This window comes from Halichoerus grypus, chromosome X, assembly GCF_964656455.1.
Source record: "Halichoerus grypus chromosome X, mHalGry1.hap1.1, whole genome shotgun sequence".
Taxonomy (NCBI): Eukaryota; Metazoa; Chordata; class Mammalia; order Carnivora; family Phocidae; genus Halichoerus; species Halichoerus grypus.
In genome coordinates, this window is record NC_135727.1 from 131368040 (window position 1) to 131395664 (window position 27625).

At 50.4% G+C, this 27625-nt stretch overlaps 1 protein-coding gene across 6 annotated transcripts; it reads right to left on the reverse strand.

Annotated features, from left to right (window-relative positions):
* Positions 1 to 210: 210 nt before the first annotated feature.
* Positions 211 to 26714, reverse strand: LOC118552671 (granulocyte-macrophage colony-stimulating factor receptor subunit alpha). 6 transcript variants are annotated; one of them, XM_036119265.2, is made up of 14 exons: positions 24111 to 24422; positions 23515 to 23725; positions 21486 to 21587; positions 19747 to 19889; positions 17538 to 17661; positions 14482 to 14611; positions 14221 to 14393; positions 11932 to 12065; positions 10407 to 10436; positions 9458 to 9593; positions 7790 to 7886; positions 5537 to 5618; positions 3866 to 4731; positions 211 to 2676 (listed from the first exon to the last, which is right to left on the reverse strand). In XM_036119265.2, the coding sequence occupies exons 3-13, from the start codon at positions 21559 to 21561 to the stop codon at positions 4636 to 4638; spliced, it is 1221 nt and encodes a 406-aa protein (XP_035975158.1). In that variant the 5' UTR covers positions 21562 to 21587; positions 23515 to 23725; positions 24111 to 24422; the 3' UTR covers positions 211 to 2676; positions 3866 to 4635. The 6 variants fall into 6 exon arrangements, with proteins under 6 accessions (XP_035975158.1, XP_035975157.2, XP_077920015.1 ...); XM_036119264.2 differs by lacking the exons at positions 23515 to 23725; positions 24111 to 24422 and adding an exon at positions 26583 to 26714; XM_078063889.1 differs by lacking the exon at positions 23515 to 23725.
* Positions 26715 to 27625: the final 911 nt, after the last annotated feature.

Sequence of the window (27625 nt, forward strand, 5' to 3'; positions counted from 1 at the left end):
TTGCACTTCCCTGATTATGAACATCTTCTTCTGGGCAGTACATTTGTTACATTTGTCACAAGTGATGTCGCTACACTGTTACAAGCTGAGCGGTGCATTCTTGGCTACAATGCACTGGGGACAGACCCCATGATGTCACACACCCTCGGTGACAACATCACACAGAAATGTTTCCCCATCCTCACCCATTGGCGTTAAAAGCAACGGGTCCCAGGTTTCAAATGTTTTATTTCTGAAGTCCCCAGCCTGTGAATCGGAAGGGACAGGAGAGGCCCCCAGACTTGCTCCCCACATTGCTTTCCTGGTCCCCCATCTCCCCATCTCGCCATCTACGAAAACTGTGAATGCAGTGGCACCTTTCATCTGGAGGCCGTGCATGGGGACAAGCGGTACAGGTGCAGCTGGGGACAGACTGGGACATTGGGGGCTCACCCAGTGGGGAAGGGAGTCCTCATTACAAGGCTGTAGTGGGTGGGATTTTCTCCCCCACAAAATATATGCCCATGTTCTAGCCCCTGGTACCTGGGAAGGGGACCTTATTTGGGAATAGGGTCTTTGGGATGTGATCAAGTGAAGGATCTGACATGAGCTCATCCTGGATCAGGGTGACCCTAAATCGAAGGACAGGTGTTCCTATAAGACACAGAAGAGGAGACACACACACAGAGGAGGAGCCACGTGAGGACAGAGGCAGAGACGGGAGGGATGTGGCCACAAACCCAGGGACACCTGGAGACCCAGAAGCTGGAGGAGGCAGGAAGGACCCTCCCCTGGAGCCTTGGGAGGGAGCTTGGCCCTGCCCTGCCTGGATCTCGGTGGTCCTGCCCCACCTGGATCTCAGTGGTCCTGCCCCTCCTGGATCTCAGCAGCCCTGCCCCGCCTCGATCTCAGCAGCCCTGCCCCGCCTCGATCTCAGGCTTCTGGTCTCCAGAGCTGGGGAGGACGTATGCCGGATGTTTTGAGCCCTCCCACCCCCTGGTTTGTGCTGCTTTGTTATGAGCACCCTGGAAACTTGTCCAAACACCCCTGCCTAAACCCCAGCTGCCCTGCCTACATTATCTAGACTCAGATTATCTTCCACAGGGTCCCCGTCTCCCCTACACATGGCCAACACTTGCCCTGCTTTCCTGGCCCCTCTCCCCCTGTCTGTGCAAGGGAAAGCACCCCCACTCGCCTCCCTGGCCTCCTGTGATCCCCCAGGGCATGCTCAGTTCTCATGTTTTCTGGAGAACTCCTCCCACCATGGGCAGAGAGCTTGCTTTCATACATGGGGCATTTTCTCATGCATCTGCAAGAACATGGGGTACACCCCAGCTCTGTTCCCCTGATCTGTCAGCTACTCACCCCGCTGTGTGCCTTCCCCTGATGTTCTTGACAATGTGAGCACATGGAAGCCGAGTGTGACCCCAGACTGTTTATCTCAGGAGAACACGCTTCAGGGAGGCTTTCTCCCCAGAAGCGGGTGTGGCCCCCGCCTCTAAGGAGAAAGGGCTCCAAGGAGGAGCCCATCTAACCCCCAGGTTGCGACTGGTCCTCACAGCCTGCTGACCCCCTGAAGGTCTTCCTCCTGGACTCCTAGTCCTCTTGGGCGTCCTCTGGGTGGGACCCAGAGCTGGGGTGAGACCACCCCCAGCATCCAGACAGAGAGCCATTTCCAGGATCCTGTGTGGATTGGGGTCTTAGGGTCCCTCTGCACCTGGAACTGCTTCTCCTGGAGCTTCATCCTGCCCTGACACTGCACCCATCTTCCAGTCGAGGACTTCACCAGGGGATCTTTCCTACGGGGTTATTCCAGGGACACTGAAAATGTCTCCTGAAAAAAAGAAGTCTCTCCAGCACCCCCCCCCCCCCCCCGGCCGAGTTTAGACTCTTTTAAACCTCACAAAACCATCAGCCCTTACACCTGACAATGAAAGGCAACCAGCCTGGGAAGGTGGCTGCCAATTCATACTAAGGTGACAATGACTGATATCACAACCGCTCATAAATGCAGGAAGTCACTCTTTCATAGAAGTTAAGGGTTAGAGGGGAGGGCGTCATGGGAGGCAGAACGGGGAAGGAAAGCAGGAACTAGAAAGTGGAAAGGCTAAATATAAAACGTCTCTACTTCACAATGTGATTTAGATTCTCCCGAATCCATTGTTTGCCGGTGGATAGTTTTGTTCACAGAAACCTGGCTTTTTGTTTTCTGTGCATAGAATCTTCTGGTCCCATCTGGGCCGCTCCGGGGCAAAATTTCAAAGTGCCTTGATTCTGCCGTCCGTGCTTGTACCCCTCACACTCCTGCATGGGCCCCTTGGGCGGCCAGCCGTACTCCTGCCACGTGGAGGTCCTGTCCTCTGCTGTCGGCCTCCGTTGGGCTGGCATCGGTCATCCTGGAGGCCAGGTTGGTCCCTCATGACTCTGGGCAGCATTTACTTTCCACGGACAATTCTTGGCTTGAAGGGACACCCCCACGTGTGAAGGCGTGATGGTGTTTCATAGACATGAAGGAAGGGAAACAGGTTTCCTGCATCATGTGCATGATCTTACGGATGGACAGATGGACAGGACTCATGGGAAGTGCTGGTCGGAACCTGCGAGGCAGGGGCAAGCTGGAACCACCTAGTACATACTCGGGGAGCCCACGCTGAACACCCAGGAGAGGTCACAGCTCCTGTCAGACCATCGGACAATCTGCAACACAGGAAGCAGAAAATGCTGTAAATCAATGCTTCTTTTGGTTCTGTTTTCCTTTTCATTTCCTGGTGAGCTGACTGAGGTGAGGCCCCTGACACCTCTGAAGTGGGGTTCAGCAGCTGGGGGATCACTGCAGGCCCTGAGCATATAATTTTGTTCCCTGAAGCTTTATCAGGAGCAAATTGCAGAGCAAAGCTCCTGGGGTAGGGCCCCCTCACCCTGGGCAGACCCACCCAATCACACAGGAGCCCCTTGGGAAGGCACGGGTGGTGGTGGTGGGGCACTACCGTAGGGAACAGGGCCCCATCGCCCTGGCACGTGTCACCTGGGACATGCACAGGGGACCCGCTGCAGAGCACATTGCAATGCATTCCCACTTGAAATGGTTCCATGAGGATCCGTTCGTGTGTTCACACAGACAGGGGACAAGCCCCCTGTTACTCAATCAAACACTCAGCTAGAGGTGTTTTGCAGGTGGGACAAAAAAAAAAAAAAATCCACAAGAAAAAAAAAGAAGAAAGAAAGAAAGAAAAAGAAAGAAAGAAAGAAAGAAGAAAGAAAAAAATCCACAAGCTGCTAACTTGAAGAGATGTTACTTCACAGGGGGGTGGGCCTTGTCCAATCAGGTGACGGTCTCAAGGGCAAACACCGAGGTTTCCCAGAGAAGCAATTCTGCCTCAGGTGTGCAATATCACCTGCCACCTGCGTCTCCAGCCTGCCCACCTGCCCTGCAGGTTTCACACGGACCAGCCCCACCATTGCAAGAGCCACTTCCTTGAGATCGGTCTCTCTACCATCTTCATGTGTATCTTTTTGTATATATGTCCATACTTATTTCTCCAAATATGTATCTGCCTGTCTCTGTCTCTCTCTGTGCATATGTCCACATATACTGTTTACTCTCTCTTCTGTATATATATTTCTATATCCATAGACCTGTGTCTGTATCTATATGTATCTTTCTATATTTCCCGATACATTTTGCTCTCCCCATGAGCTTCATCCTCATCAACAAATCCAATGCCTAGGCGAGCCGTGATTTCCATAGCACACTCTCACTGGCTTCTAAAACTTTCCGTAGGTACCCGCTGCATGCACACCATGCGGTCCCTCACGGTTCACTCCCCGCGTGGGACTTGCTTCTTGTCTCAACAAGACCCACATTAAACACTTCCCCGTTACTTACCTTCACGGGGGTGGCCGTGTCTCAAAGGTCAAGGTGCAGAGTTGGTTTCAGGATCCTTGCGAGAAGACCCCTCTGATCCCTGCCCATGCCTGCAGACGAAGATGTCCACATCCCGATCCACGTGTGGTGGATGGAGCAACGTCCCCAAACACGTCTGCATGTGGTGCACGGAATAATGTCCCCAGAGACGTCTACATCCTGATCCCCGTGTGGTAGACGCAACCCGATTCCTGAGTGGTGGACCGAATAATCTCCCCAAAGGTGTCCACGTCCTGATCCCCATGCGGTGGATGGAACAATGTCCCCAAAGATGTCCACACCCCGATTCCTGGAGCCTGAGAACATGTCACATTAGGTGGCAAATGGGACTTTGCAACGGAGACAACTATTCAAGACCCCCAGATGGCCCCCATATGGGGCTGAGCTGCAGCTGGTGCAGAAACAGGGGGAAGGCAATGTTCCCACGGCAACAGCAGACACGCCAGAGACCCACGTCCCAGCCCCAGTGGCTCCTGGCAGGCGGGCGCCTGAGCCGCCATCATGCAAGGGAGAATTCTTTGTTTCCCTGGGGGAGAAGCAGGTGCATCATGGGTTCAGGATCCAAGGGCATTCAACAATCCCTCCGACTACAAGCATCTTTGCAAAATATCACATTCTTTTAAAGTAAAAAAATAGAACACTATATAAATAATTGCTCAAAACAACAACAATAATAAGTAAAAAAAAAAAAAGCTTCCAGAATGTTCTGGGGCTGGAAGAGTCCATGCAGTTCACTTGCTCGCCGGGGCCACTGTGACTTCTTCCACAGTGAGGATCTCTTCGTTTTCACCTTTTTCCGTGTCCAAGGTGAAGTTCTCCCAGATGACCTGAGGAGGAGAGGGAGGATGGGGATGTTGGGGTTTCAGGAGCCCAGAGAGCAGGACCCTACTGGGCCACGGATGTAGATGGGAATCGGGGACCCAGCGGGAGTGAGATCTTGTAGCGGGGGCATCAGCAGGACCGCCCGTGGGGATGCCTGGGATAGGTGCCAGCAGGTGCAAACGTCCTGGGGCATGACGGAGCCTGGGGACCAAGGGAGGGGAAGAGGGCTTCTCCAGGCCTGGTGAGCTAGGTGGGACCCTGGACTGGGGAGGGGCTCAGGGTGTATGATCATATTGCTGATATTGATCATTGATAACAAGGAAATGAGACGTCCGTCTGGCTCGCAGGTGGGGGTCACGGAGATGGGCAGACATGATGCAGACGGTAGGGACTCCCCCTGTGGGGCGGCCCTGGGACAGAGTTGCAGCTGCCAGTGGGAGGAAATGTGTCCGCCGCCCCAGGGTCGGTCAGAGGTGACGAGTGCACGCATGGGGTCTGGGGAGCAGAGCCCTCGTCCTCCCTGGTCCTTCTGGACGCCCTTGGGTTCTCTCTCCATGAGATCAGGCCAGACCCCTTCTCCCCGCCTCTGCCTCTGCCCCCAGGGCGCCCCCAATTTCCCCAGACGCACCTCACAGAGAAGACCCTAACCCCTGATGCCCAGGGTCGGCCGGCGAGCAGGACACGGCATCCCAGCCACATCGTCCATGAAGGACAGCACGGTCCCCCTCGGGCGGACATGCAGGGGAGTCCCCCGGGGGCACTGCCCCCTCCCCGTCCTGGTTCTCTGCTCTGCCCCCCACCCTTACCCACCTGGTGGTCAGGCTGATGGGTATCGTTCCATTTGTCTTTGATGTGCGGAATCGGTGGGAAGAGGCTCTCTGACGCGAGGAACCTAGGGAGACAGGAAGCATGTGAAGGAAAGAGTCTGAGGACACGTGTCCTTCTCACAGCGAGGAGGGACACGTCCTCCTGCCCGCGGTGCGAGAAGCCTCCGGGGCCGCCGGCTGTAGAACAATCTCACGGAAGGCTCACAGCAGGGCAATTCAAATCTGAGACAGATGAGCCAACAGGAGACGCTATAGGATCGCATAGTGATAGGATCTTTCTAGAACCTTCACTCGGTCACTCGGGTACGGGGATAGGACAGGGGGATGCGGCCAGTCACAGGCAGCCTGGGGGAGCCCAGGGTCCCTCGGACCACAAGGCATGTGTCTGTCCTACATCCATCCAACCGTGAAGAGCACAGTTTCCGGTCTCGCAGGCTTCTGTCTATATGCTGGCTTAAGGGTTTGCCCCCTATTTCTAGCGTTTTTATTTAAACAGCAGACTTCCTTTTTGCCAAACATCGGAGTCTTGCTGCATTTTCAAAGGGGCGTTTGCTTTCTCTCTTACCGAAGGGAAAGCACCTCACATTCTGTGACCTGGAGGTGCTTCTGCTGAGCTCAGTAGTGTCCCCCCAAAATATATATTCAAGTCCTGAGCCCCAGAATCTGGAAATAGGACCTTGTTGGAAATCAGATCTTTGCAGTTGTAATCAAGTTAACATGAGCTCATCCTGGATGACGGTGGCCCTAAATCCAAGGACAGGTGTCCCTATAAGACACAGAAGAGGAGAGGGCACCTGGGTGGCTCAGTCGTTAAGCGTCTGCCTTCGGCTCAGGTCATGATCCCAGAGTCCTGGGATCGAGCCCCACATCGGGCTCCCTGCTTGGTGGGAAGCCTGCTTCTCCCTCTCCCACTCCCCCTGCTTGTGTTCCCTCTCTCGCTGTGTCTCTCTCTGTCAAATAAATAAATAAAATCTTAAAAAAAAAAAAAAAAAAAAAAAAAGAGGAGAGACACACACAGAGGAGAAGCCACGTGAGGACGGAGGCAGAGATGGGAGGGACGCGGCCACGAGCCCAGGGACGCCTGGAGCCCCAGAAGCTGGAAGAGGCAGGAAGGACCCTCCCCTGGAGCCTCAGGAGGGAGCACGGCCCTGCCCCGCCTGGATCTCGGTGGTCCTGCCCCGTCTGGATCTCAGACTGCTGGTCACCAAAGCTGGGAGATGATTAATTTCTGTCATTTCAAACCATCTGGTTTGTGGTCATTTTTTCCCCTGTGACCACAGGAAACTCAAATAGCTTTTCATTAAGATAACTGTCCTTGGGTAGGGCACGCGCTCCATCCCCATTCTGGCAGCAGGTTGTGGGGCTGCCCCTGTTCCCCTTTGCCCCCAGGTCCAGGGTCCCCAGAGCACGGGGTGGTGCCATGCCGTGACCGGGGCATCCAGCAGGCAGGGCAGAGTCCTTGTCCTTAGGCTCCATCCCTGTGCAGTGAGCCACGCGGGTCCATCCTCAGGGAAATGCACACAGGACGCCCAACCAGGACTGGGGGGCATCGAGGGGTGCACACAGGAGAACACCCCCTGGGTCCCCACAGGGTGCAGGAGAATCATCAGTGGCAAAACTCTCCGTGCTTTGCAAAGCATGCCGTGCAATCTGCCTGCAACTAAAGAATTAATTCTTCCCCGTATGCATGTTCATTCAGAGGCATTTGTGAGGTGCCCCCGAGACCCTGCTTGGTGCTGAGATCACACATCTGACAAGACGTGGTAGCTGCCCACAGATGAGCTCACGGACAGGCTGACGGTAAGCGGGGAGATGTGGATGTGAAGGCTCCCAGGAGGCCTCGGGGAAGGGAGTGGGCTTTGGCGGCCCCGAGGATTCCAGGACTCGGTAAGACTTATAGGGGGAAATGAAGGGCCAGACGAGGGATTGGGCGGGGAGGCATTCCAGAAAGATGAAGCTCAGTGGGACTGAATGCAAACCCTCAGAGGAGGTCCAGCGTCCAGCTGGAATGTGAGGCCCAGACAGGTAGGCTCAGCATGGCCCCAGGGCCTGGAAGCATCTGAGAATGTGCATCCAGGGCTGCCCTTCAGGGGTCAGGACTAAGCCCCCGTCGGCTGCCCGCTAGACCTCCCTGGAGGGCTGTCACACCAGTGGGCTCCCTGCGCTCCATCTGAAGGAGCGCTCTCTCTGTGTTGCCCATCTGCAAGGAGGATGCCAACCCATCAGCGGAGGTTACCTTTTCAAAAGGCAGCCGAGGATCAGGGCAGTGATGAAGGTCCCCAGGACCACCAGTGCATAGATGGGCACGAGGCTGGGCTCGGTTTCCTCGGAACCTGGGGAGAGAGGGGGACACACCCCTTCGGATGAACGGTCAGTGCACGGCCTGCTCGTTCCCTCGCCGGCTCACGGCTAACGAGAAAGGCTCGGAGCGGGAGGGCAATCAATGCACAGCAAAGCGCCCATCCCGAAACCTTCCCGCAAACCTCCGTGAGCCAAAACAACCTCATGAGCGTCCAGACCATAACACGCTCTGGCAACGAGACGACCCGATTTAAAAAAATGGGCAAAAAAAAAATCAATTAATAAAAAAAATTTAAAAATAAATAAATGAACAAAAACGTTCCCCCTCCCTCCCCAAATACACTTTTCCAAGCATACGGTTTGAACAAAGTTACCTCACAGCTAGTATTAGATCTTCCGTGTTGCTTATCATCTGGAATGTGCACTTTTTACAACTCGTTATTCTTGTAACAGGGCACATTTTATCTGTTACTATTTAAAAAGTCCAGTTTTAAAAATCCAAGTAAGAAACCCAGTCCCTTGGGACGCCTGGGTGGCCCGGTCGGTTGGGTGTCTGCCTTCGGCTCAGGTCACGATCCCAGGGTCCTGGGATCTAGTCCCGCATCGGGCTCCCCGGTCAGCGGGAAGCCTGCGTCTCCCTCTCCCACTCCCCCTGCTTGTGTTCCCTCTCTCGCTGTGTCTCTCAAATAAATAAATGAAATCTTTAAAAACAAAAACAAAACAAAACAAAAAACCCCAGTCCCATCAGGAGGACCATAACCAGATTAAGGGTCTGGCGTTTTGAGAGTTTTCCATATTAACATATGAAATGTGCCCTCTTACAAAATAATAGTAATACTAATACTAATAATAATACATTTGCTTAAAAAGTGCTCATTCCAGATGATACAGAAGTTTTTAATTTTGATGAACGCCAGTTGACCTATTTTTTTAAATTTCGTTGTTCCTCATTTTGGAGTCATAGCTAAGAACCCACTGTCCCATCTCTTTGAACTTATGTTTTACCTCTGGATAAACATTTCACATACATTTTATACCAGCCCTTATTAAAGTCTCCGTTTTTGGATCAGGAAAAAAACATCCATAAAATTATATACATAAAATGCTTGCTGAAACACTTTGAAAATATTTGGGAGGGAGGGGTAGTGTGGAAATGCAGATTTCTTGAGTACGCGATTGGCTTTTGGTCCAAACCATTAAATTCGTGCCAACCCATAAAGGTTCCAGGGAGGAAGGTGGTGGAAGGTGTTGGTAATTGAGTTCCCTGGAATGAATAGCTCCCTCTTGATTAGGCCAAAACACGCTCGACTTTGATGTCAGTGTTCCCCTGGCTGGGATCATGACAGGAACGGGGTTGATGGGGACCAGGAGTGATTGATCATTTCCAGCTGAGGCAGCCCCTTCGGAGGCTGGGCGGATTGTCCCTTTCTTTGAAGGAACTGAGCCCCATGGAGACCCGTGGTTGGGGAACTCCTCCCTCTAGGAGTCTCTGGGGACGGTGACAGGGACTGGGACAGGGACAGGGATGGGGACAGGGACAGGGACCAGGACTGGGATGGGAAGGGCTCAGAGATGAACTTAGGGACACTCCCAGGACACATACCAAACTCAATGGGCTGGCTCCAGTCACTCCACTTCTGGATCCGCGCATCCGAGGTCCTTATTTTTACAGTATGCTTGGGTCTGGGCTCCGGACTTGGGAAGCTGTAGTTATTTTCCAAATTACCAGGCACCTCAATCTTTGGACAAAAGAGAAAGTTTGAGAGAGGGGTGTCCTGTGTTCAGAAAGGAGGGGCTGGGTATGTCTTTTCGGCGGCACCAGCGGGACGGATGACGGTTCCAGAAGCATGTGGAAAATGCACCGTGGAAAGGGGCCATTTTGCTAGCAAAGCAGAACCGTGCCCTCACGGTGCGAAACGTCGGTGCTGTCTACAAATACATGGTGTATAAGATTAATGCATTGTCTACGCACCAAAAGCTTCAGGGAATCAGCACCATGAGCATGTGCCGTGTTCACGACAGAACCCCTCCTGGGGTGCTCGTCAACATAGATGCAGAAATCATGCAGCAGGTACACGGGACAGGAGCAGAGCCACCGGTGGGTAATATCCCAACAAGGACGTTAACCAAGTAAAAGCCCCCCATTGGACGGAGGAGGAGACTGAGGTCACGGTGGCACTGGGACTTGGGACACGCCACCATAAAGGACTTTGATGATCTTTAAGAGGTATTTTAAAGGAAGAAATAATCTCCTTAAAACTCAAAGGAGTATTTTCTTGGCCAACACGTAATCTCCTTAAAACTCTTGACCAACACAGGTGGTCACTAATTTCAACAAATGGGACAGGGCAAGTATGCCCAGATGAGCCCCCCTCCCACAGCGGGCCTGTTGGGAGCACCTCTACTTCACTGATGGGACCGTCCTCCGGGGAGCCGCCACTCTCCCACTCATTGCCTGCCCCATCTTGGCCACCAGGGGGGCCACGTGTCCACTTGAGTAACATTTAAAGTTACCCTACAGGGTGATAGTTTGGGTCAGAGTTTTAACTCACCAGTTGATCCTCACTGTGTTCCTTAGTGCTCTAGAAAAAAAAAAAATAGAACTAGGTTTACTTTTCTCCATTTTGAAGATTTTTACAGGATCCATTCATTGAGTGTGCTCATGGGTTAACCCGAATAGTCGGGGCCACGTGAAGGGCAGAGCTCCCCCTATACACCCTTCTCCTCAAGTCACGCGGACGGTGGGGATGGACTCATTCACTGAGGGAGGATGAACCCTGATCATGCTTCATCCTTGAACCCCAGCTGCTGATGGGTCCAAATAAGGGTCCGGGTGGACGTGGAGCAGAGGGGCCTCCTTATCTGCACTGAATCCATGTGGTCGTGGAGCAGAGAGTCCCCCTTGTCTACACTGAGTCCATGTGGATATGGAGCGGAGAGTCCCCCTTGTCTGCACTGGGTCCAGGTGGATGTGGAGCAGAGGCTCCTCCTTGTCTACACTGAGTCCAGGTGGATGTGGAGCAGAGAGTCCCCCTTGTCTACACTGAGTCCATGTGGTCGTGGAGCAGAGTCCCCCTTGTCTACAGTGAGTCCATGTGGATGTGGAGCAGAGACTCCCCCTTGTCTACTGAGTCCATTTGGATGTGGAGCAGAGGCTCCCCCTCTCTGCTCCCCATTGTCTACACTGAGTCCAGGTGGTCTTGGAGCAGAGAGTCCCTCTTGTCTACACTGAGTCCAGGTGGATGTGGAGCAGAGAGTCCCCCTTGTCTACACTGAGTCCATGTGGTCGTGGAGCAGAGTCCCCCTTGTCTACAGTGAGTCCATGTGGATGTGGAGCAGAGACTCCCCCTTGTCTATTGAGTCCATTTGGATGTGGAGCAGAGGCTCCCCCTCTCTGCTCCCCATTGTCTACACTGAGTCCAGGTGGTCTTGGAGCAGAGAGTCCCTCTTGTCTACACTGAGTCCAGGTGGATGTGGAGCAGAGAGTCCCCCTTGTCTACAGTGAGTCCATGTGGATGTGGAGCAGAGACTCCCCCTTGTCTACTGAGTCCATTTGGATGTGGAGCAGAGGCTCCCCCTCTCTGCTCCCCATTGTCTACACTGAGTCCAGGTGGTCTTGGAGCAGAGAGTCCCTCTTGTCTACACTGAGTCCAGGTGGATGTGGAGCAGAGAGTCCCCCTTGTCTACAATGAGTCCGTGTGGTCATGGAGCAGAGAGTCCCCCTTGTCTACAGTGGGTCCAGGTGGATGTGGTGCAGACAATCTGCCTTCTCCAGGTGGGGTCCTAGTGGACCAGTAGCAGAAGGTCCTCTCTTTTCTGCATCTGCTTGGAGATCTCTAACAACCGCCAAAGGCTTTTAGGGTCCAGCTGGGTGTGCGGACACCTCTCTTGGACTTGCCATGGTGGTGACCCTCATGCCCAGGACATCCTGTCCACCACAGCCGCCCCTGTGTTCCTCCCCATGCGTCACGGAGCCCTGCCTATCTCCCATGACCTGGGCCCTCGTGGTAGGTCACAGGGGCTGCTGCCCCCTGCTCCTCGAGGCACGATGTCCTGCTTGGGGCAGAGTCCACTCACCTGTTTCTGGATGTCCAGCTGGTACTTGAACTCCATGTTGGACAGCTTATGTCGGGTCTTGGGCTTTTCCCATCGGATCACGCAGTAGGACTTGTTGCAGTGCACGCTGATATTGTTGGGTGGGCTATATATTTCTGTAACAAGATCCCAGGACACTCCCCTGAACCAGCGGGCTTCTGCTGGGCCACGGAGGTCAGACCCACTTCTGCGGGCAGCTCCCAGGGGTTACCCAGAGGCCTGAGTCTGAGTGGGTCTGGGTGTTGCCTCTTGGGGAAGAGGACCACTGGGATGTGCGCACACAGGATGATCTGGCAGGCTGCAGGGAACCCCAAGTGAGGGAAGGAGGGAAATACGGGGACTGGGCAGGGACGGGGCCACCATGGGGACAGCAAAGGCATGATTTCCAATGGGAGGACCGGATGCATGTCAGAAAAGACCAAGGAGCTCCAGTGTCCTTCAACAATGTGACCGCCTACTGTGGGTTCCACCAACGATCAGGATGGGCGTTCTGTGTCTGATCCCACTTAGGTAGCATGCATTCCGATCTTCACCCCGTGGGTTGATTTCATTCCTGAAACCCTTCAAGGGCCACTTGGCTGTAAGTTCACATCCAGTGTATCTTATCACACCGAATGTTGCACAGTCACTGGGAAGTTCACACTGGATCTCCAAGCTCACAACAGGACGGGGGTCCTTCTTTGTTGTGATGTGTATGTAGGATTCTGCACCCAGTTCTGACAGGTGGAGTCCCCCCTTCCCACCTTCAAGCTATTCTCAGACAACTGGCGGGGTGTCCTACAATTCAACGCAGTTCTGATCTATCTACCTGGATATGGCGTCAGATCCCACAGGGTAGGGGGCTCAGCCCTACAAGACTGCCCTTCACCCTCTGGGTCAGACGCCAGTCACAAATCCAGGTTGACACCCATGGTTCTGACCCACCAGCTACAGATCGGAAGTTCCCAGGACCTCCTCCTCGGGTTCCATTAATCTGCTAGAGCTACTCACAGAGCCCAAGGAAACGTGTTACTCACTAGATCATGGGTTTATTTTAAAAGGCTGTAACTCAGGAACAGCCAGATGAAGAGATGTATGGGGCCAGGTGTGGAGGAAGGGCGTGGAGCTTCCATGGTCTCACCAGGTGCACCTCTCTCCCCAAACCTCCACATGTCCACCAACCTGTAAGATCTCCAAACCCCATCCTTTTGGGATTTTAGGGAGGCTTCATTATGGAAACGCAATTGATTAAATCATTGCCTGTTGGGGATTGAACTCAAACACCAGCCCCTTTCCGGTCCCTGAGGTCATAGGAGGGGACTGAAAAGTCCAATCCTTTAATCACCCAGTTGGTTCCCCTGGCAACCAATGCCCATCCATAGGGGCTTTTCAGCTGTCACCTCCTTAACATAACAAAAGGCACATATACCGCTCTCCTCCCTGGAAATCCCTAGGGTTTTCTCAGCTGTGTGCCAGAAAAAGACAGAGACCAAACACGCATTTCTTATTGTAAGTCACAACTGCACAGGATTGAAGTTTGAAATAATATTGGGATTTCCTGGGTTAAATAAAAATGTTAAAAACATGGGGAGGGAAAAAGAAAGGCGGGGATTCCCCTGGAAGGCGGGTGGCCGAGTCAGGGCCACGGGAGGTTTGTCTGCAGCGAGGAGCAGGAAATGCAGACCCTGAGACACAGGTAGAACACCTGCCACCTGGCTGGGTACGCACACCTGGAGCTCCCCCAACAGGTGAGCCCGGAGGTGGGGAGCGGGGGTGGGCGATGGCCTATGAAGGTTAGCTGGAGAGTTGGCATCTGTTTGCCAACGGCGTCCCCCAGAACGGCAAGAGAAGGCTGTGCGTGCTACTCCATGGGGGAGGTCCGCAGACAGGTCAGTATTAACCTCCATCTCCTGGTCTGAACATCTTCCCTTTTGTCTTGGTGGGGCTTCACTGCCTGATTGCAGGCAAAACCCCTGCCTGGCTGGGCTGTCCCCGTGCCAAGATCAGCTCTTGGAGGCTATGGGGGCGTTGGAAGAGCCCTCGTTTCTTTGGAGCGGTTGGGGGGGGGATTCATTAGCAGTGTAGGCACTCCTTGTCACCCCGTTTAATTCAGAGTAAAAGGATGGGTTGGTCTCTTTCCACAAGGAAGCAACCATTGGCAACACCTTGATTCAGGGTCTCTAGCCTCCAGAACTGGGAGAGAGAATAAACTTCCATTCTTCCAAACTTCCAACAAACTCTGTTCGGTTCACCTGTTAAGCATCTGTTGACACCACAGGACGTGGCTCTTACCGATTTTCTTCCACGACAAAACCGAATCAAAGAACTGGATTCCTGTCCGTTGGCTGGTACCGTTCACCAGGAAATAATTGTAGTTCGCTAATCCTGAGAGGTCTTCCAGGTGACAGCCCACGTGGGTTCCTGAGTCTTCTATGTAATGAGGACACTCTCTTTCCCTTTTTCTTCTATAAAATTCAAACTGTTCAGAGAACAATCAGGGCTTCCCCCGCCCCCCGTACTTCTCAGGATTGTCTACATGAGATCAATACCTACCTCGAGTCTCGTATATACAAAAAATATTGGACGTCATCAGGGGCAGCTTGACCCTTTGTCCAACTGCAGTTCATGAAGTTCGCATTGTAGATAAAACAGGAGAAATTTTGGGCAGCTGTGCCCTCCCCACCTGAGAAGACACACAAACAAAATAATTTGTGGAAGTGGACCACATGGCTTCATAGTTGGAATGTCTACCAAAGATTCAAAGAATAATTAATTCCAATCCTTTTTTTTAAGATTTATTGATTTATTTGAGAGAAAGAGAGCACGAGTGAGAGGGGCAGAGGGAGAGGGAAAGAGAATTCCAAGCAGATTCACCTCCGAGCACAGAGTCCGACTCGGGGCTCGATCCCATGACACTGAGATCAAGACCTGAGCAGAAACCAAGAGTCAGGTGTTCAACCGACTGTGCCATCCAGGCGCCCCTCCAATCCTTAAACTCTTCCAAAAAAAATAGAAGAAGAGGGAGCACTACCAAATTCATTTTATGAGGGCAGGATCACCCTGATACTTAAGCCAAAGGGATGAGAAAAAAAAATCACATCCCAATATCCTAATAAACATAGATGTAAAAATCATTAACAAAATACGAGCAAGCAAATTCAACAGCACGTTAAAAGGAATGCACGTTGTAACCGCGTAGAATTTATCCCTGGCATGCAAAGATGGTTCAACATATGCAAATCAATCAATGTGTGGTAGCATTTTAATACAATGAAGGAAAAAAAATCACATAATCATCTCAGTAGCTATAGAAAACGTCTTTGACAAAATTCAACATCCATTCATGATAAAAACTCTCAGTAAAATAGGTATAGAAGCAATTTACCTCAACACAGTAAAGGGCAAATATGGAAAGCCCATAGCTAACGCCACACTCAATGGGAAAAAAAAAAACCCAAAAAACTGAAAGCTTACCTTGTAAGGTAAGAAACAAGGCCAAGGTAGACACTCTCACCACTTCTATTTAATATAGTATGGGAAGTCCTAGCCAGAACAATTAGACAAGAAAAAGAAATTAAAGTATCCAAATTAAAAAAGAAGTAAGATTAGCTCCGTTTGATGATAATATGACCATAATGTGTAGAAAAACCTAAAGACTAAACAAACAAACAGAAGACATTGTTATAGCTAATAAATAAAGGTAATAAAGTTGCAGGATATAAAATCAACATACAAAAATCAGTGGCATTTGTATACACTAACAATGACCTATTCAGGAAAGGAATTAAAAAAATAATCCTGGGGCTCCTGGCTGGTTCGTTCAGTCAGTAGAGCATGCAGCTCTTGATCCTGGGGTTGTGAGTTCAAGCCCTACATTGGGTGTATAGATTACTTAAAAATAACATTTAAAAAAATGAATTAATCCCATCCATAATAGCAACAAAAAGAATAAAGTACTTAGAAATAAACTTAACCAAGTGGGTAAATTGAATATTATAAAATTATATTGATGAATATTATAAAACATTGATGAAGGAGATTTAAGAACACACAGATCAATGGAAAGAGATCCATGTTTGTGAATTGAAATAACTAACAGCGATAAAATGTCCATACTACCCAAAGTGATCTATAGATCAACACAATCACTATCAAAATCCCAATGGCGTTCTTTACAGAAATAGAAAAAGAATCCTAAAATTCATATGGAGCCACAAAAGACTTCAAATAGCCAAAGCAATCTTGAGCAAGAAGGACGAAGCTAGAAGCATCACATTTCCTGATCTCAAAATACATCGCAAAGCTACAGTAATCAAAACAGTATGGCACTGACATAAAGGTAGACACATAGATCAATGGGACACCAGAGAGCCCAGAAATAAATCCACAGAGCTATGGTCAACAAGGTTCACCTTCAACGAGGGTGCCAAGAACACAGAGTGGACGAAGGATTCTCTCTTCACTAAATAGTGTTGGGAAAACTGGACATCCATTAGCAGGAGAATGAAATAGCCTCCTTATCTCACACCGTATATGGAAATCAAGTCAAAATCAATTAAAGACTTAAACACAAAACCTGAAACTGTAAAACGACTGGAAGAAAACATAGGGAAAAAGATTCTTGGCATTGGTCTTGGCAATGATTTTTTGGATATGACACGAGAAGCACAGGTAACAAAACCAAAAATTGACACCTGGGATTGCATCAAACTATAAAGCTTCTGCTCAGTGAAGGAAACAATCAGCAGAGCAACAAGGTAACCTATGGAATGGGAGAAAATATCTGCAATCCATATATATCTGATAAAAGGTTAAAATCCAAAATATATAAAGACCTCAAACAATTCAACAACAAAAAACCCAAAGCCCCAAAAAACCAAAAAACAGAAAACAACAAAAACAACAACAACAAAAACTTAAACAAACTGAATAGGGCAAAGGACCTGAACAGACATTTTTCAAAAGAAGACATACAAATGGCCAACAGCTACACAAAAAGATGCTCAACACCACTCATCATCAAAGAAATGCAAATAAAACCACAATGAGCTATTACCTCACACCTGCTAAATGACTATTTTATATATATATATATATATTATTTATATTATTTATACATATATAAAGCAGAGATAAATACTGGCGAAGATGCAAATAGAAGGAAACCCTTGTGCACTGCTGTTGGGAATGTAAGTTGGTGCGGCCACTGTGGAAAATATGGAAGTTTCTTTAAATATTGACAGCAGAACTCCTATATGGCCCAGCAATCCCACTTCTGGGTATATTTCCAAAGAAAATGAAATCTGGATCCCAAAAAGATTTACGCATCCCCATGTTCATCACAGTATTATTCACAATGGCCAACATGTGGCAAATGCATCGACACAGAGAGTAAATGGTGCTTTCCGGGGGCTGAAGGGAGGGATAATAGCTTAATTGCAGTAATTATTTCTCAGCGTATATGTATATCAAAGCTTTAAGCTATATACCTTAAATATATATAATACCTAGTGTCAGGTATATCTCAATAAAGCTGGGAAAAAAAAAAGGGAAGAGATCTACCTTGAGGCTAGTGATGTTCAGAAGGATCACTGTGAGGTTTTCCCTACCTGAGTTAGTGTAGACCAGTGTTTCTGGATTCGGTCTTTGGGTGCTATTTACTTTAACCATGAGCGTGACTCCATCATGGAGAGAATAATCCGGAAACTTGCAGTGACATTCTTTCTCCTGGGGCTAGAAAAATGCAACCAGTGCATTAGGAAACTCTTTTTTTTTATTCTCCTCTCCATGTTGTTTGCTCTTCCACCGACCCCGAGACGCCACCACCACCCATGTACATTCTCTGGGTGGTTGGCGGCATGCCCACGTGAAGGTGGGACCTCGACTCGGGTAGTCTTACAGTGTTGAGGAGGTCGGAATACAGGTCGCATTTCAGTGTGCCCTCAGTCACCGGGGATCTTGTCAAAATGATTCTGGTTCAGCACGTTCTAGGCAGGGGATTCTGCATTTGTAACAAAGCTCTGAGGTGATGCTGATGGACCACCACCCTGAGCAGTGAGATCTCTCATCACATTAAGCATTATGGAGCTTAACGCACGCTCTTTTTTTTTTTTTTTTTTTTTAATTTTTTTATTGTTATGTTAATCCCCATACATTACATCATTAGTTTTAGATATAGTGTTCCATGATTCATTGTTTGTGCATAACACCCAGTGCTCCATGCAGAACGTGCCCTCCTCAATACCCATCACCAGGCTAACCCATCCTCCCAACCCCCTCCCCTCTAGAACCCTCAGTTTGTTTTTCAGAGTCCATCGTCTCTCATGGTTCTTCTCCCCCTCCGATTTCCCCCCCCTTCATTCTTCCCCTCCTGCTATATTCTTCTTCTTCTTTTTTTCTTTCTTAACATATATTGCATTATTTGTTTCAGAGGTACAGATCTGAGATTCAACAGTCTTGCACAATTCACAGCGCTTACCAGAACACATACCCTCCCCAGTGTCCATCACCCAGTCACCCCATCCCTCCCACCCCACCCCCCACTCCAGCAACCCTCAGTTTGTTTCCTGAGATTAAGAATTCCTCATATCAGTGAGGTCATATGATACATGTCTTTCTCTGTTTGACTTATTTCGCTCAGCATAATACCCTCCAGTTCCATCCACGTCGTTGCAAATGGCAAGATCTTATTCCTTTTGATGGCTGCATAATATTCCATTGTATATATATACCACATCTTCTTTACCCATTCATCTGTTGATGGACATCTTGGCTCTTTCCACAGTTTGGCTATTGTGGACATTGCTGCTATAAACATCGGGGTGCACGTAGCCTTTCGGGTCCCTACTTTTGTATCTTTGGGGTAAATACCCAGTAGTGCAATTGCTGGATCGTATGGTAGCTCTATTTTCAACTTTTTGAGGAACCTCCATACTGTTTTCCAGAGTGGCTGCACCAGCTTGCATTCCCACCAACAGTGTAGGAGGGTTCCCCTTTCTCCGCATCCCCGCCAACATCTGTCATTTCCTGACTTGTTCATTTTAGCCATTCTGACTGGTGTGAGTAACGCACGCTCTTTTATGTTATTCCACTTTCTTGTCCTATCTCATATCCCTTTCTCCCGCAGGCTTCACATTTACATTGTATCTGTTCAGTCTGGTAACTTTGTTTTCATGGAACACTGGGGACCAACTATTTCTTTCTGGGGATTAAGTCGGCCACGTGGATGATTTTTGATGGATCAGTTGAGCAGAAGCTGCTGTTTCTGGTGGTAGGGGGGCAGTTCCCCAATGCAACACCCCTTGAAGGGGTACAGAAGCCTGAAAGTCACAGAATAAGCCATTCGTCTTCCCCTTGATTACGGTCCCTGAAAGTGATGCCTGGAAATTCTGGGAGCATTTGGGTGCCCGACTTTCGGAATCTACCTGTGTTGCCCTGGGTCCCCCATCCCACCAGCCTGCCTCATCTCATCTTCCTTGGGTGGTTGAGCGTCCCCAAGGATCCCACCTTACAATCTGTACCAGGTCTAACCTCATAGGAGCTTTGGGCTGGGGCTCCTCCCCGGGGGCCCTGAACTCCCTTTCCTTTTGGGAAAAGACATTTTCCAGGGAGTTTCTCAGTCCCCCAGGGAATCAGGCCACCGGGCACCTCTTGGACACAGGCCAGGACTTACTTCCCTGGTGCACCCAGAAGCATGGCTCCTAGACGTGTCCCCCAGGGTCACACACATGCTGTCTGTTTCCACCTATTGCTGCCTTGTTTCTAATGTAATGAGAGCTTTGTAAAGGACGGCAATTGTCCATAACAAATCCATCTTACTGTTATTTCGATCGGCCCGTTCTCCTTGTGAATCATCACGCATTCGAGGTAGGTAGCGTTTTCTTTGCAGTCCCAACTCAGTTCCATTCTCCAAGAATCAAACTTCATATTTAGACTGGGGACCCCTTCCACATTTGGAAGATCTGAAAGACAGGATCACCAGATTCAGAAATTACCCCTTTTCCGCCTCTACCTGCTGCCTGCTGACGCATCCCATGTCTTGTAAGCAAAGGTCAAGGCTGGGACATGGTGTCCCCTTCCCCTGTCCCCTCACGTGGCCCCAGGGCATTGGCACATGCACAGAATCTCCCCCTTATTGATCTCTTCTTCCTACCTGGACCTCCGTGCCTTTTCTCCATGTGAAGATGCCTACCATGTAAGTAAGGCAAGACCTACCAAGTCAGAGCAAGCAGAGGCTGTTTATTCAGAGCCTGCTGTGGTGAGGACATTGGCCACCATCACTGGTATTTCTCAGAGATCAAGGGTGGACAGGGGAGTGGGCAAGTTTCACAGTGGATGAAGGGGAACGTTCGGCTGTGCCCTAAGCAGAGTCTGTGGGTGTGGGGAAGATGCAGGTGGCTCATTACAAGTAGGGCATCATATGGGATTCATTAGGGGACCATATCTGGTTTCTCTGGTTGGCCCTAAATAGAAAGTGGGGTCAACACGTAGGGAAGCCATTGGTTACTGATCAAGTCCTGGCCATTTGGAGCCCGTTGTTCCAGATGGGATTGTTTAGCTTTTCAGATTGTCATGGGGACGGACAACTGGCTTCTTGCTCATCTGACGCGGAGACACCAGGCTGGCTCTGTGGGCTGGTCCCCTGGGCAGGTTGCTGCAGGTTGTGGGCCAGAGTTCTGTTCTTAAGGACCCTCTGCCCCTTGTCCATTTGTATATTGAGTTTCTCAGCCCGCACGGCCTCTGTGCTTGGTGTCTCACATCCACATCCTCCTTTATTTAAGGTGCCAACCACACCTCCCCCAGCACAGGGACCACCTCTCTCCAGGTCTCCAGGGCCTGAAAATAAGTCACTTACCTCCTGAGTTTCTTGGCCCTCCACCCTCCCTGGCATCCCCTTGGCTTCCTGCAGACTTCTCCTACTTTCCCAGCACAAGACAACAATGATCATCCGTCCCCAACAGTCCTATGGGCCTTGGTCTTAGCCTGTGGGTCCTGCAAGAGCTGCATATGCCCTTGAGTTCATACTCAACCAAGAGAGTCTTCAATGGTCAACAGAAATCGGATGGCACAGATGCATCCAGAGCACATCTCCCTGTGCTGAGCTCCTGCCCATCCCTGGACCTCGGGGCTCCTGAGTGCACATAGTCTATCAGTTCCATATGCAAAACCCACAGGAGAAGGGCCAGGCTGGACTGCATGGATTTTGTGCAAGTGAATGAAGATTCCTATAGGTCCTCTGTGTGGAGGACGGGGAGATAGCCATTCCCACTGTCCCCTACCTCCTTTCTTGGGGTGGCAAAGACTGGTGTCCATACTTTAAAATCAGAGCCCCCTTTAGAAAGAATGGCGTGGGTCTGAGTCCCGGCTCTGTCTCTCACCAGCCATGTCACTTCCAGCACGTTGCCTGACATCTCTGTTCCCTGGTCTCCATTTTCACCTAATTGGGCAATAACATCTCTGCCCATGCAGTTGGACTCAGGCGTCAGGATGTGTCCCCAGATACACAGGACATGGGAATGAGACAGGCAGAGAAGGGTCAGACAGGTTCATACCCTTACCCTGCTGCTCCAGAGTCTGGAGTAACACTGGGTCCAGCAGCATGCAGAATAGGACGGCTGTGGCCAGGAGTCCCATGGGGCTGCCCAAAGGATGAGGAAAACCTGCAGGAACAGACAGTCACACTTTGAGGAAATCAGCTCTCATGGGGACGCTTGGCAGGGGGACCCAGCGAGGTTTCCTTGGGGAGATTCTCTGGGGAAAAGTGCAGGACCATCCCCAGCCTGATGGTCAGCCTACTAACCTGGCCAGCCGGGGGTCACTGCTGGCTGCCGAAGGGTCTGTAGGTTACAACCAGCCTCGGGGTGAGGCAGAACCAAGGGCCTATCGTGCAGCATGGGCACGGGGCTCCAGCCAACCTGTCATTCTCTGTGTCACTGGGGCAAGTTGCCCACATGCTGCGGCTTTATTCCTGTCTGGAACCTAGGGGGATGTCTCTGGGGCCATTATTCTCTCCACCACATGGGGATCAGGATGTGGACGTCTCTGGGGATATTATTCTATCCACCACAGGTACCAAGATCCACTCCCTAAGTCTTAGGGACGAGTCTAGGATAGGCAGCCACTTGATGGGCGTATTGTCCACAAAAGAACAGTGGAGACGGTCAGGAAGGGTTGTTCCGAAGGTGCTGGACCGTGCATCAGGCTCTGGCCCCGCACACCTGGCCTCCAGGACACATCCTTCCCTCTCTAAGCAGGGTTGGGGGTGGAGCACAGGCTCACCAAGCCCTTCCCCAGGCTAAGCCTTCAGGTGTCAGAGACTGGGATTCTAATTCCTCCTGCAGAGAATGGCCTGGGCTGTCCACCTACTCCAGAGCCCATAAGACGTACAAAACAGGAACCCACCGCCGACTTCCCTTTTCTCCAGGATGAACTTCCTGAGAGAGGCAGGTTGCACAACAATCGCCCACAGAGCGTGGAGAAATACTACTACTGCCCCGGGAATCTACCCTACAGACCTACCCATCTGCCTTCTATCAAGCTTGACTCATGGTTCAGATGAGCCTTGAAGCCATGGTTGACACGTGTCAGTGATTTTAAGATGCTTTTGGGGAATATTACACCCACTTTGATTAGTTTCTCATTGTTCTGACTCTCTTGTTTTGCTTGAATAATTTACATTTTTACATTTTTATTTAAAAAATTTTAATGTAAGTATAGTTGACACATGCTCTGAGTGTTTTTAGAATGGATTTTTTGGGGGAGAAGAAAAAGGAATGATAGGTCGGGTTTCCATTACGGTAATAACAGTTTTTTGAGGTTTTTTTCTCTATTTAAAAAAAACTTGAGTTTTGCAGCAATCAAAAAGGATATTTAAAAATAAGAGGAAAATAGAAAAGGGTAAGTGCACAGAGAGACATAGAGGGTGTCTAAATACATTTACTAAGTGAAAGAGGCCAGTCTGAAAATGCTACATCCTGTATGATTCAGACTCTATGACATTTTTGGAAAAGGAAAAACTATGGAGACAGAAAAAGAAAAAAAAAACCCAGGACTCACCAGGGTTTGGGGGAGGGACAGATGAGCAGGCAGGGCACAGGGGATTTTTAGGGCAGTGAAACTACTCTGTATATCACTAATGATGGATATATATCACTATACACCTGTCCAAGTCCATAGAATGTCCAACACCAAGAGTAACTCTAATGTAAACTGTGGGCTTTAATCAATAATAATGTATCAATATTGGCACATCAGTGATAACAGATGTGCCCCACTGATGCCAAATATTAATAAGGGTGGAGACTGGGTCAAAGGGGAAGCGCATATATAGGAATCTCCTGTACTTTCCACTTAAATTTTTCTGTAAATCTAAAACTGCTCTTAAAAAAAAAAGTCTATTAAAAACTTTTTAAACACGTAAGTACAAAAGCAAAGGGCTCTGGTCCCATAAAGCTGCACTCAACAGAGAACACCTGATGCTCTGTTTGGGTTTGGGGTGGCATCTTGGGTTTGTCCACCATTGCCCTGGTGGTATTTTTACTGGTGTTTGTTCTTTGGCTGTTGTTGTGATTCATAATGGGGTCTTACTTCTCTAAGTATTTCTCTTCCTCTTGGCCGCTTACTGTCTCTGCTGCTCTTCATCTCTTTGTGTTCCCTGTGACCTCATCCTTATAAAGGCTTGTCTTTTCTTGGAGGTTCCTTTCTCTTTTACCACGCACAATCACGTTTTCTGTAATTTCCTTGGGTTTAGAGTTGATCGGTCTAAACAATGTCTCTTTTATCTTGGTGTATTAGCTTCCTGGGGGCCGACGGAACAAATGACCACAAATTTCTTCCCTCTTTCCTTCTTTCCTTCCCATTTCTCTTCCCTCCCTCCTTCCCTCCTTTCTACTTTCCTGCCTTCTTTCCTTCCCTCTTTCCTTCCTTTTTCCTTTCTTTCCCTGCTTCCTTCCTTTTCCCTTCATTCCCGCCTTCCTTTTTCCTTTCCTTCCCTCCTTCCTTCCTCTTCCCCTTCATTCCCTCCTTCCTTCCTTCTCCCCTCCCCCCTTTCTCCTCCCTTCCTCCTCCCTCTCAGACATCTCCCTCACTAATTCCTTCCCTATTTCATCCTGTCCAGTGTCTGCTTTTTGGAGATCCAGCCGTCACACCCCCAACACCCGCCCCATGGACCTCCATGTCCTCACCTCTCAGTTGGTGTCTGTCTTCACGGACTCTCTTCTTCTTTGCCCAGACTCCCCTGAAGCCTGGCTCTCACCAGGACACAGCATCTCCCTCCCACATGCAGCCAGTTCAGCACATTTGGGCTCCTCCTCTCTTCGATGTCTAGCCCCACCCAGGGGGCTCCTTTGCCCTCTGTAGGACCTAAAGGATCCCCTTACCTCATTGATCCTGCCCCCACAGACCTCTGAGCTCTGAGGTTCATTCTGTATATCTCCTCACCACCTGCCTCCTTCCCCACCCACCCTGTGCAGTGATGGGTTGCCTGTCTATTGAGGGTCAACTGGCTTGTCTAGATGCTACAGCCCCTTCTCCCCCCTGCCCCTGCCCCAGCTTCTGAGGCTGGCGCCCAATGATGCAGAGTCCAGCCAGCTCCCCAAGCCAGGTGTGCGCACCTGTGCCAGAGTGCACCTGGGGAGCAGCGCCCAGCCTCATGTTCCTGCCTCCCAACCTCCCCAAGCCACTCCCTCCTAAGGCACCACCTTTGCTATAAAGAGGAAATAAAAACCATGGACCAGACCTGTCCCAACGTCCCTGCCTCCCACACACCTTGTACTCCAGTGCTATGGGGGAGGTTCCCAGCTTCCTCCATCTGCGAGCTAGACCCTGCTCCACCCAGCCCTTCTCTGGGTCTTGCCCAGGGTTCTTGGCACTGGGTGGGGGGCCTCCATGTTGCACCCGAGAGCCTCTTGGGGCAGACCCTTCCTCAGTCTGGGCTGACTCTACCGTTCCCCTTTGCTATTCCTGCCTTGCCTCAGCCCTGCTTTTCACGTCTGCAATCTGTGTGAGCACCCTGACTTTGAGCGGAGCTGCCCTTAATTAGGAGAGGTGGTGCAATGCAGCGAAGCAGGGACGGTCCTCATTCCATTCACCCCCTGTAAGCTTCTGGAATCTGCTTTTCTCCTCCTTTTTCAAGCCGCCTCCCATAGTACCTGCTTTGGGGCTGTACATGAAGCAGGTGCCTGTGGATGCCCACACCCCCCACCCTCCACCCCCACCCCACCAGAGGGAATCTGCATGGAAATACGCCCTTAGCTGGACAGTTCCCCATTCCGCTTCCTCTAAACTGAACTCCACTTGCTTCTCATCATGATGGAGCAAAAGCATAAACTTCTGTAAACCTGACTTAAAAAAAAAAAAAGAACACAATCAAAAAACCAAACAATGATGTTCTCACATGCTCACTGGTGGAAGATGATCTAGCAAGGGTTGCTGTTTTAATTAAATGGTTAGTCACAACGTGGGGGCTCTTGGCCAACTATGGTGACAGACCCTGCGGAGGATAATTCGCGGGCAGCGTGAAGTCATTGGCACCGTGATTTCTCCATCGCCTGGGCGTACCAAACATAGGCACGTTCCACTCGGCTCCTAGTTTCTCGCTCACATTCGTCCTAGGAGGCAGTTCCTAGGATCCCCATGCAAGTGGATGAGAAACTGAAGTCCAGGGAGATCTCACGCTTCATTTAATTAATTTTTGCCTTGATTTTTAAAAATGGAGGCGAAATTCACACGGCTTAAAGTCCACCCCTTGAAAGCGTACAACTCAGCAGCCTTTACCACATCTGAAATGTTCAACCATCACCTCTACCTGAGCTGGGACATTCCCATCCCCTCAAAGGAGAAGCCCATCCCCATGGAGCCGACACTCCCCATTCTTCCCTCCTGTTCTGCGGATTTGCCTGGGGTTTGTGTTTCATATGACTGAAAACTTAGACGTTACTTTGCTGTTTTTTGTCCACTGACTACCCACTTTCCCTTCTTCTTTCGGTTTTCTCCAGACTGAGTATTCTTCCCTTTTCTATAAACCTAAGGTCTACATAGATGCCAGCTCCATCTGTCAGACTAGGTCAGATCAGAGACCTGGGACAGTGCAGGTGCTGCCCATATGTGGGCATCCCTTGGATGAGCTTGGATGTTGAGCTTCCTGCAGTTTGGAAGGGGGGGGGGGACGTAATAGGTCACAGCGCTCGGGTGACACATGGAATGAAATGCTGTGGTCCCCAAAGACACCTGTCACCCAGCAGCTCTGCATTTGGTAGCCGGGGGATTTAAGATAAGAGATTGCCAGCAAAGTGCTTCCCCAGGATCCAGGGACCAGTGGTTCCCCGTGTGGACGACCGCATGCATCCAAGCCTCTGGAGTAATTCCAAATGGCTTCTAATGCTCACATACACAGAGTTGCACGAGGGGCTCAACCTGCTCCCAGTGCAGGTTGGCTAATCTCTGGGGCCAATTCAGACCTTCCGATGCAGCGTCCACATGCTATTGGAGTGACCCCACCTCCCTGTTGGGCGCCTTCATTCAGAGATTCCCATTTCCCACCCCCAGGTGCTCCCTGACCTGCAGTCTGAGCTGCCAGCACCAGCAACAGGGGCAGGAATAGGTACCCTAGTGACAGGGCACATTTGAGGGTCAGAGAATGAAGGGAGCCGCCTTACCCCACCGCACCAGGCTCTGCTCCGGCCACCTGCTTTCTTTCTCGGTTCCCCGGCGCTCCAACATCTGGCCGTTCTCTTGGACAGCTCTCTGCCTGGTCCGAAAGTGAGGATACTGATTGCATTGCCGAGACATTTCAACCCTAGACTTCCCTTTCCTCCTTAGCGCCCTCCCTCTTCCTGTGATGTTTTCTCATTACACACACTTGAGAAACCTGTGAGTGAATTCATCAGCTTCTCAGCTCCCAGAAGAGAGCACATCAGGGGTGTGACCCCCACACACAAGTACACACCCCCACACACAGCCCTGGGGCTGGCTGGGAGATTCTGAGCAAAGCCAAGCACAGGGGAGATGTGTTGAGATATGGGCCACTGGTGCCGATGAAGAACACAGACAAGATGCCCAGGAAATGGAATAGCCATGTCAGTCAATGAAAGGCAGCTGGGCAGGATACACCTCCATGGCTCCCCATTCCTGAAGGAGCTCCTCCTCTTCAGCATCGATATGGAGAAGCTCATCTTCCCAAGGTTTAACCAGACGGCTCACTGAGTCTGCCCAGGATGTTATAAACTTGCTGGCTTTGGGCATGGGGCTACTTTTGTGCCATTGAACTCATCAGAACTGTATCGAGCACCTTTATTGGTTAGAACCCAGTGGAGTGCGTAGGAAGCAGGTTTGCAGCTCATGGCAGGACAAGGCTAAGTAGAAGGGCCATGGGGGCTGGTGACACAAACATAGTACTGGATGTCCCCAGTGTGGGGCCTTGGGATGAGGACATGCACAACAGTGGGCTGGAGAGTGGGCAGCATTTCATCTGGACCATGGAGGACACACTAACTCCCACTGGGATAACGGTGCTCATGGTCAACTGAGCATCACAGGGAGTGGGGGACATCCTGTCATGGGTAGAGATGCATGGATGGGGGCTGGATGGGAAGGTCACTTGTCAGCAGTCATGGGGTGGGATGGGCCAGCTCTGGTCAGGTGCATCTCTCTCGATGACACTGTTAATGTGACCGCCAGAGAATCCTCCCTCGTTAGCGGT

Coding starts and splice junctions, on each gene's coding strand:
- LOC118552671 (XM_036119264.2), bottom strand. CDS start 26,646: ATGTTGGAGCGCCGGGGAACCGAGAAAGAAAGCAGGTGGCCGGAGCAG. Junction 12,066..14,220: donor TTTGTCGTGGAAGAAAATCG/GTAAGAGCCACG, acceptor ATCTTGTTACAG/AAATATATAGCCCACCCAAC. Junction 7,887..9,457: donor GAGCCAGCCCATTGAGTTTG/GTATGTGTCCTG, acceptor CTCTCTCCCCAG/GTTCCGAGGAAACCGAGCCC.